The 10,376-nt window shown below is 35.1% G+C and overlaps 2 protein-coding genes across 6 annotated transcripts; one reads left to right on the top strand and one right to left on the bottom strand.

Annotated features, from left to right (window-relative positions):
* Window positions 1-180: 180 nt before the first annotated feature.
* Window positions 181-2,326, top strand: LOC105174413 (WAT1-related protein At2g37460). 2 transcript variants are annotated; one of them, XM_011096513.3, is made up of 7 exons: window positions 181-335; window positions 481-750; window positions 842-904; window positions 995-1,111; window positions 1,223-1,625; window positions 1,727-1,878; window positions 2,052-2,326. In XM_011096513.3, exons 2-7 carry the CDS (start codon window positions 545-547, stop codon window positions 2,260-2,262), a joined length of 1,152 nt encoding a protein of 383 aa, XP_011094815.1. In that variant the 5' UTR covers window positions 181-335; window positions 481-544; the 3' UTR covers window positions 2,263-2,326. The 2 variants fall into 2 exon arrangements, with proteins under 2 accessions (XP_011094815.1, XP_011094816.1); XM_011096514.3 differs by having other exon boundaries at window positions 219-335; window positions 478-750.
* Window positions 2,327-2,456: 130 nt separating this feature from the next.
* LOC105174411 (DNAse I-like superfamily protein) lies at window positions 2,457-8,915 on the bottom strand. Of its 4 annotated transcripts, none has more exons than XM_088875667.1 (12): window positions 8,683-8,915; window positions 7,907-7,947; window positions 7,600-7,687; window positions 7,399-7,483; window positions 7,243-7,314; window positions 6,828-6,915; window positions 6,327-6,431; window positions 5,760-6,183; window positions 5,419-5,606; window positions 5,177-5,285; window positions 4,820-4,968; window positions 2,457-3,189 (listed from the first exon to the last, which is right to left on the bottom strand). In XM_088875667.1, the coding sequence occupies exons 2-12, from the start codon at window positions 7,945-7,947 to the stop codon at window positions 2,883-2,885; spliced, it is 1,656 nt and encodes a 551-aa protein (XP_088731793.1). In that variant the 5' UTR covers window positions 8,683-8,915; the 3' UTR covers window positions 2,457-2,882. The 4 variants fall into 4 exon arrangements, with proteins under 4 accessions (XP_088731793.1, XP_011094813.1, XP_020553698.1 ...); XM_011096511.3 differs by having other exon boundaries at window positions 7,600-7,694; window positions 7,908-7,947; XM_020698039.2 differs by lacking the exon at window positions 7,907-7,947 and having other exon boundaries at window positions 8,682-8,915.
* Window positions 8,916-10,376: the final 1,461 nt, after the last annotated feature.

Genomic DNA, 10,376 nt, shown 5'->3' with positions numbered 1-10,376 from the left:
AAAGCATGTTTTTGCCAAGTTACCTGCCTGCCATTTCCTCAATATTTTCTTTACGCATTCATTCGTGGAAATGGTGAGATTTAACTTATTTAAATCCATAGAAACAGGAAAAATTCAGGAAAAAATAAAAAGAGAAGGAAAAAGAAAATGAAAAGCATATGAAAAAAGAAAGCTAAAAGCCGTATAGAGTGTTAGAGCAATTGGGCTGCTTTTTTACCCACACTTCTCACCTCTCCTCTGCATATATAACCAAAATGCTCTCCCCTGTTTTTTCACACACACACTCACACTGATTAGAGAGTGAATATCAATTCAAGAAATCGAGTCGTACAAAGGTAACTAATTCTATTATGATATATATATATATAGTTGTCCATATACGAATTTGCTATGCTGCAATTATGCATGTTGTTTAAGTGTGGCATTTTGCATGTTCAAGTTATCTTTTGGTTGATGCTATAGTATGGTTATAATTAGCAGGTCTCGATTTGGACCGCGACAACGTTAGAGCCACCGACTAAACGTTGTCTTTGTGACGGTAAGAATGAAGATGTCGCGAGAGAGCATGCATGATTTGTTTCACAAGTCAAAGCCATTCTTGGGTGTGGTTTTCCTACAAGCAGGGCTGGCTGGAATGGACATCATCTCTAAAGCTGCATTGAACGAGGGGATGAGCAACTACGTGTTTGTTGTCTACCGTCATGCAGTAGCCACCCTCGTCATTGCCCCTTTCGCCATCGCCCTAGACAAGTATAGATACTCAACATATATTGATTTCTCTCGATTTGTGTACTAATTTTGTCAGAAATTAACGTTGACACATATATTGTCCGGACAACAGGAAAATAAGGCCTAAGATGACTACCGCTATATTTGCTAAGATTATGCTTCTCAGCCTTTTAGAGTAAGTTCTTACAAAATGAAACTAAGTCAATTTCTGTACAAGTATTACTGCAAGAATGAAGTTTGATCTTCGATTAAAAAAAAATGACAGGCCGGTAATAGACCAAAATCTCTACTTCTTGGGGATGAAATACACAACGGCAACGTTTGCAGCTGCGATGGCCAATGTCCTACCTGCCATTACATTCGTTATGGCGTGCATCTTCAGGTGCTTCATAGTTAGCTACTAATGTATTTATGTCAAACATACATACTTTTTCTATTACGCGTGCTTAATTACGTGCAACGCACGTGTATACTTATCCAATAATTTCATCAGGCTGGAGAAAGTAAGGCTAATGAGCATCCGGAGCCAAGCCAAGATCATCGGAACGCTTGCGACAGTGGCAGGAGCCATGATCATGACCCTCGTCCGAGGCCCAAACCTTGACCTGCCGTGGACCAAGGTGATGACCGACCCCGCACGTCAACAGAGTGAAGTAAATCTGCAGCATTCAATCAAGGGTGCACTCATGATCACCGTAGGATGTTTCAGCTGGGCCTGTTTCATGATCTTACAGGCAGTGACTCTACGGACGTATCCTGCAGAGCTATCTCTCACTGCATGGATATGTTTATTAGGAACTGCACAGGGAGCGGCAGTGGCTCTAGTAATGGAGAAGGGAAACTCAGCAGCTTGGGCCATAAAATGGGACACTAAGTTCCTTGCAGCTGCCTACAGTGTAAGAGTTTACAATTCATTTCAGTTGCCTGTAATTATTTCAGACCATCTATATATATATATGTGTGCTGATTTTTCTGACAAAATTGATGGTGGGTGCAGGGTATATTTTGTTCAGGCATCGCTTATTACGTGCAAGGAGTGATAATGAAAGAAAGAGGCCCTGTCTTCGTCACTGCTTTTAGCCCACTGAGCATGGTCATTGTTGCCATCATGAGCTCTTTCATTCTTGCCGAGCAAATGTTCCTAGGAAGGTAAATACTCATCAAAGTATGAAATTTTTGTCCAAATTAGATCCGACGAACCGAATCAAAAATACCCAATAAATATATTGTACTTGACCAGCAATTGATTCGATTCAATTATCGTAAAAAGTTGCCTACAAATTAAGTATTAACTAAAATACTGATAATTAGCATGTATTCAGGGTTGTTGGTGCAATTGTCATAGTCATGGGGCTTTACCTTGTGGTATGGGGTAAAAAGAAAGACTACGGGTCCCCTTCCGAGGGAGAAGAAGAAATACCGGTAAAGCAAAGCACGAACGGGAATGACATGAATAGTGGCAATTCAAGCTTGGAGATTGTTACTGGAGGAGGAGCTGCTGAAGGTGATGAAAGAGTAACTCATAAAAATTGACCAACTTTTGGCTTCTGATAATGTTTGTTGTGTGCCCCACAAGTAAAAACAACAAATTTTGGAACTCCTATTGCATTTTTATTAGCAAATGTACACTATTTTTATGATCAACTGCAGATAATCGATCTTGTATCAAATGCGATGATTATTGTAGCGATCTAGTTAATATTCTAAATCAATAAATGATGTGAGACTTAGACGAAATAGAGTTTATATTTTAGAATTTACAATAAACCTCTCAAGCAAGGGAAGAAAAACAAAAATGCTAAACTCCAACCACACTTCTTTTTTCCTCTCCAACTCTTCAACAAATCAAGAATCCCAACACGCCTTCTCTTTTTCTTTTTGTACATTTTCCAATAATATTATGGCATTATTACATCCTGCATAAAAATCAGCATTCCTCGTCACCCGTCACCACGTTAATCTGTACAAACACGTGTCCATCTCCCAGCATGCCGCGACCCGCGCGTGGTTTTAATATTCCCACCGGCCACATGAACATTGGAGTTGGGCCAAATACCAATAATGGGCCGAATAGAGATTCGCCCGAATGCTTCTCAGTCGCAGCTCCACGTGTCGGAGAGTCATTGGTCAGTATATGCCCGTCCATTGGTTGGTCACTTCTTATCGGCAGCCGTGAGGGAGAACCTTGGGGCGGTCTGTATGCAACTCTGAGTTCTGGCGACCAACAACAACTCTGCAGCCGCTGATGATAAGACAGCTGATTCCGACAGCAATTTTGGTGGTGCTGTAGATGGGATGGTTCTTGATGTAATCTTGGAAGTGGGGTAGGGATAGCTGCCGGGTAAATTCATTTCCACTGAGAACAGAGCATAGACAGGCCTGTGGTCCGAAAATCGTGATTCGCCCCTAACATACCACATTTGTTTAAGCCCTTCGCCTTTCCAAAGAATCCTGTCGCACCTAATCATTTATTAAAAATAAAAATAAATAATAAAAGTTAGGATAGATATACTAAGCAAATAAAATTACATGAATATTGAAAATTTTAATATAATTCAAAATTTCAAGAGTATTTTTTTTAAGTAAATTGATGACAATTACCAATATAATATATATATATATATAATTTAATCAATAATTATTATATTACTATTACTGTATACTAATAATTATTATTAAAATAGAATAATACCCCACATATTGAAAGGATCCATGACCTCTTAGTTATGGAATCTCAACTTCGTTAATTAAATTAGACATAATCAATGAAATTTCTAGAGTTAAAAGAGTAATAATTGATATAAAAATTGATTAGGTAGTAATCACACAAATTGTATAAAAAAAATCTTTCTAATTAAGATAAAATTGTTGGAATTAAGGTCAGGTTCACGGAACGTATGAATAATAAATTATAGTACGACCATCAACCAATTTGAGTGACTGATTATAATATTATAAATATAAGATAATTAAACTTAATTGGTCGAGTATTCAAGTAATACGATATATATGTATATTAATACAAGTAGATCAAATGATGTAAGAACTATTGATATTATTTTATAAAAATCATTAAATGACTAATTATAGATCGAGGAATATATGTATTAAATCTAACAGGTTGCGTGACCGTAGAAAAGATATAAATGCATAGATCTGTACTAAATCAACCTCAGTTTCGAACAATACTCGACGAAGATGGATCAGCCTATTTTTAATCACCGACCATTAATTAACCTTAATTATCTATACCCTAACTTGTCGATAACAATTATAACTCTCACAAATCTCAAGAACCGTCTTTCTCATATCTCAATTTGATTATAAAAAATATACAGTTTCAATTAAATTAGATCCAATTTAAATTAATAATATTATAACTTTATATGTATTATATACATTTATTATGTAATTAGTGTATTATAAAAATATTTAATTATATAATATTTGTAATGTGATTAATCCGACAAAGTCACCGGTCGGGCGAATTAAACAGATTAGTTTAGTATTTCTTTTTTTTATTAAAAAAAAAAAAACAAGGGAGGTGATATAATATTCAAAATTTGTAGTTATCATGTGATGACATTGGTTGACTTGTAGTTTGTCAGTTAAATGAAAATGGTCTTTTGCTTATTAATTTGTTATTATAATGTAAGAATAAAGTGATGAGCATTTTCTTACATGTTTATCATCTTCAATAACCGACTCTGTAGCTTGTTTAAGTTGACTAATTGTGTCATTAAACATTTGAATAATGGGAATTAAAAAAATGATTTCTTTTTTGATTCAGTTAATTGTCCTAATTAAATATGAGCAGTAATTATAAATATAAATCTATACTATTATAAAAAAAAAAAATTAATAAATACTCAAATTTATCATTTATCTCATTTCTTCCTTTTCGACAAAGTCATATTAGTAATTTTAATATTTTTTAATAATCTGATAATTATATATTTTCTTTTCTCTCAACTACTCACTGTTCCACATTTTTTTCTTAATTTTTTTTTTCTTATCATCTTATACTTTGCAAAAATTGGATGCGACCGTAACTAATCCAAATAAAAAAAAAAAAAAGTAAAATTATTACCAGGCAGGGGTCCGGCGTTTGTCCTTGGAGGTGGAGGTTTGCAGGACGTAACGGTCGGAATTGGTGTGGTATTTGTAGGTTGGAGCAAAGTGTATTTCCCCTTCTTCCCACCCTTTGAATACTCTGCCTGCCTTTTGTTCTATTCTCAACTGCCACATTAATGCACAACATATATTATTTCAAGAATTTTAAATAACTCTATTAAAAAAAAATTAAAATCCATCTACATTCATCAAAATATAATTCAAATTCCTTCAAACTTAAAATTAACCAAACAAATTTAAAAAAATTAAAATCATTCAATTCAAATACAACATTTGCGACATAAATCCAATAATACATCGGCCACCTCCGTACCTCGTCTTTCTCTAGAAGGGCTTGCCAGTCGTTTTTCTCTACTAGCTCGTACGTATCACCGCAACTTGATGCCAGTCGATAATTCAAGTCTCCCAGCCAGATTATCTTGCTACATCAACAACAATTGAAGGCAAATTAATTATGTACGTAGACACGAACATATATATAAATATATAATTATTTAAAAAAGGATATTAATAATTTACTACATAGAGAAAAAGAGGCAAATGAAAAGTCCGTACTCGTGATCCAAAATATTGTCAGGTGCAACAGATTCTCTAGAGGGATGAGAAAATCTTGTTCTCCTTAAAATCTCCATTACATCTAAATTTCTTCTGATCGCATCGCCCTCTTTCTCCCCAGAGGCTAAGTGAGTGCACACAAAGCAAAACGTCGTTCCATGCAGTCTCATGCTGATAGATATCGATCCCTAATATTTAAAATTTAAAATATTACAAGTATATTTTTTTAATAAAAAGAGGTCATAGCATGCACATATCATGTTATGCAACTCAACAATATAGTAACTGTAATAATTTTTACCAAGTAAGAGGGTTTCGTGTGTGTGTGTATATATATATACCTTATTCCCAAGGTATCCCATGATGCCTCTTCCAACGCACGAGACTTTCAAACTACTAATATGGGGATACAAGTCCTCACGAACCCAAACGCACAAAAATATCCCCACCATCTGCTTGCTGGCAGCCAAACAGTACTTATGTTTTCCCGAATCGGGTGGGCTACGCGAACCCTCTTCACTGGAGCATGACTCGGATCTTTCAAAACCCTTGCGCTCAACCAGATCATCATCCAGCGAGAGCAAATCCGAGAAACTGACTCTAGGTTTGGAATATGGTGGGTTTTGATGATTCGGGCTAAGGGACTGTTTGGAAACAGAATTATCATTTAAAGATTGGCGGATCAAGGAAATCCACTTTGCAGCCGGACCATAGTCCTCGGGTCCCAGCACGTTGCCTGCGTTCAGAGGTACAATCTCCTGGAACCTGCCCAAACAAAACGATCAAAAACACGCTTCTGTATGTTTCATTAAAATTAGAAATGACAATTTATTCAGTTTGGGCTAAACATCTTGATGCCAGACGGGTCTACGTCCATGCATGGTGTGTTGGAGATCATATATATATACCCAAGTACATAAATGTCGGCTGATGCTTTGGTCCTCAACCAATCACTTAGATTCAGTTCATCATGCGGTGATTTGCCTCCCACATTCCACGTCCCTACGAACATCCTGCAAAATCAAACTCAATTTCAAAAATCCAATTCTATTACATAAAATATTATTAACAAGAATATTTAAATAACAAAAATAATTATCAGAAAAGGGAATTTTTCCATATAAAAAATGAAAATAAAAAAAAGTAGTTTTTAATTAATGTGAAATGAGTTGTAAATAAACGTGCATGGGAAATTAAAAGTTGGGGAAATGATTTAAGCAGGAAGGATGTAGGTTCTCGGTTGATCTACCCAAAAGACCCACCACTAATCATGACCGTACGTTGCTGTTCAAATCATGATTTCAAGATTATATAAAAATAGTCAAAAGATTCATCAACGCGTAAGTAAGGTGAACCAATCAAAAATTAAGAAGATGAGATTGAGTCTGTATGGAACTTTTTAAACTTACCTGAGGTTGGGGGTACTAGTGGGAGGTGGGGGTAGCTGACTGAATCCTGGCCGTTCAATTTCGTTACTCGTTTCCATCAACCATTGTTCTGATCATAACAGCAACAGATTAGGAGTGAATTAGGGAGTAACGACAAATTAACCCTAAACCACAAAATTGTGCATGTGGCTTATAACGATAGGTCAACTTGATCATAAATCATATTCCTTCCATCAATTGGATATCTACAGAGTCAAACATGCAACTTTCTTTTTACTAATTATTATTTTTACATAATTATATTATTGGATTGTCCTATTTATTATGTTGTAAAATTAATACTAATAAAAACCTAAATTAAGATCTGAAACTGGATATTTAATTGCGGGAAAAATAAATAATAATAAATGAGTAGAAACGGCCGGCCGGCGCTTACCTGATAATTCTTCAGGCACGACGACGTAAAGTCCGTCGTCAGAGCAACTCTTCCTTCTTCTTTGAACCAAAGCTGATTTCAAGAATCAACGACACATGGTATGAATTCATGAAAATCCCAAAAATAAAAAAACTAGAAATAAAGAATTATACATACCATTTGTATTGTAATCGGAGTAAAATTCATGTCTACCACTCTTTATATTCAACCATTTCTTAACCACCACTTTTGGCCAAGAAGACTGCAACAGAACACAAAGGAATCAATCTAAGGATAAAAAATCCTTTTATTTACAAAAAACATCATTAAGAAGAGATCTTGAAACCCAAAGGGAGTTGCGGGGGAATTGATGTTTACCTTGAGAGAGTTGGGTTCCTGTCTCATTGATTGGTTGGAAGGTGAAAGGAATAATGGGTCAGTTCCAGTTGCAGTTGCAGTTGCAGTTGCAGTTCCTGCTCCAAAGATTGATCGATCAAGAAAATGACAAGATATTTTCTGAGATGTTATTATAATTAAGCATGAGAGCGGAAGAGGAGAAACAAGTGGGCGCAGGCGGAAGCGGTTGTTGGAGACTGAGGCCCATAAATAAGCAATATTGGGAGTGCTGAACCGCCGAATAAAAAAGAGGCAATTTGCAGGAGAAATGGAGACAACAAGCAACACACCTTGTTTGCAGATGTGGAGGTTGCATGCAATTCCATTCATCTTCAACAAACAAATAAATAAATAAATGCTATATGTCCAAATTTTATATAACATACAAACTTATATATTGTATACTACTCTCTCTCTCTCTCTCTCTCTCTCTCTCTCTCTCTCTCTCTCTCTCTCTCTCTCTCTCTCTCTCTCTCCCTCAGACAGAGAGAACTGAGAAGCTTTTTTCTTGAAGTATAATAATTAATATATGTAGTTATGGTTCTGAGACTTTACAGAGAGGAGCACTGACAGAGTGGAGAGGATGAACTAATAAAGGAATATCAAAAAAGGGGAATTTTTTTATCTTACTAAAATGGAGATCAAATCTTCTTCTTCTTCATCAGAAGCAGAGATTCTAAAAAAGTTACCTTAATTAATTCAACACCTACCTAAAAGCCTATGCTATGCACCAAACCTCCAAAATAGTATAAACATATGATGTAGAAGAGAAGCTTCAATACCACTGAATCAAACTGTAAATCAAGACCCAAAAAAGGAAACAACAGAAAAGAGTAAATTTTGAGGAGACCTTTGCAACTTGAGAAATTTTGTCCGAAAAGCAGAGCAAGTCCAGAAAACAGAGACATCACACATAAATATGAAAAGAAAACACGCTTCACCAAGGAGAATAGCGCATTTCAACGACATTGCAGCAAACACAGGAAATCATAGGCAAAAACCACCCAAATACCTATCATTCTTCACATTACGAAAACAATACAGACAGAAACCCAATACACTTACATGAATGAATAGACAAGAAAAACAAGTCTCGTCTTTGCCCGCCTGATGGATCTTTCCTATTCAAGCTCCCCTCTACCAGAGAAAAAAGACGTGGAAATAGTGACAAGGCTCTTGTGCTTTTGATTGGGTGGTGCTGAGGAAGAAGCAACAAGGTTTTCTGCGTTCCTCGGAAAAACAAAAAGTGGGATTTTGCCTCTTAATTTATACTGTCTCTGGGAACAGAGAGAAGAGTGGTGGGAGGGGAGGAGAAGGACATTGACGTACAAAACAGATGATTCAGGGGTATTATGGATATTGACCCATTAGCTCTTGGACGGCATTTCTCGTTTTTAAAGTATAGTAGAGAATACGTGTATGGATAGTATTGGTGGTGATGGATACTGTATTTTTCATTTCTTCTTTTTGTAAATTTAAGCGTTGATGCAAAGGAACGCAAAGCAAAGCATTGATGTAGGGAGGAAATGCATTACTACTGCAATTACTATGTTCATTTAAAATGTGTTTCCATTTAATGCCATAAATTATAAATTTTGGGTGCTTTACGAACCACCCTCCTCCTCTTATATTTTTCTTTCCTTTTTAATACAAACTTTTTTTTTATCATATTGTTTATTTTTGGGATTTTAACAAATTGAAGTCGTCGCCAAATCTTCAAATGTCTAATCTGATTGATATATATATATATATATATATATTTTGGAGTGGGGTTGGGGGGGGGGGGGGGGTTGTTGGACATTTTTCGTCTTTAATTTTCATGTTGTGGGTGGGGAAGAAAAAAAGGAAAACAAAAGAAAAGTGGGATGAAATTGCCTGTGAAATGAGAAAGCAATAGTGCCAAAAAAGTTGCCGCAAGTTTCAGCAGCAGCAGACAACTTAAGGAGTCGTCGCGGACAAAGGGTTTTGAGACCCAACATTAACATTTGACCTATACAATATTTATCATGAATTATTCAGAAAATCGTTTTCCTAATCAACGGTCAAATCAATTGAGTACACATATTTTCGAATCCTCTGCCCCTATTTTAGAAATTTCAAATTTTTTTGTCTTTGTTTTTGACTTTATGGTGTAAAAGTAGTCACTCGAAATTGCAATATTATTATTGATTGGACCTAGTCACGCCTATATTTCTTCGAATTATATTGTTGTAATCTATTTAATTATTTTTAGTTGTATTCTGTATTATTTAATATTGATTGAACTGATTTATCGCACAATTTATTAAAATAACGATATAATCATGTAATTAAAAAAAATACTCTAAACCTAAACCCTAAAAACACAATTCAATTATTTTGGTGCATTAGTAATTATAGTAAGTATTGGAATGTTCTTCCCAAACTTGATTCAATTTTTATTTTTTAAGTGATAATTACGTATATAATTATAATATTTTAATAAATTGAACATCAGCAACTATTATATTAATATTATTAAGAATAATAAATTACATAAAGTAAAATAAATATTCATATATATTTAATGAAAGAAGGAAACTATGATATGAAGTTTTTCCTCCAAACATTGGAGCAAGGGATGGATATGCCCTTTAAAGTTATGAACATTTATAGAGAGGGGTGTTTGACCTCATTAACTTTTTGGACCAGCTTATGGAAAATGAATTTAAGTTTGGAGCAGTAGTAGGGTGTAGAAATTAATGGAACCAAACAGGTCTCTCATTATATATGTGTTGGGT

The sequence above is a fragment of the Sesamum indicum genome, linkage group LG11, assembly GCF_026168435.1.
Source record: "Sesamum indicum cultivar Baizhima isolate 11 linkage group LG11, ASM2616843v1, whole genome shotgun sequence".
Taxonomy (NCBI): Eukaryota; Viridiplantae; Streptophyta; class Magnoliopsida; order Lamiales; family Pedaliaceae; genus Sesamum; species Sesamum indicum.
This window is presented reverse-complemented; position numbering and strand designations above follow the sequence as displayed.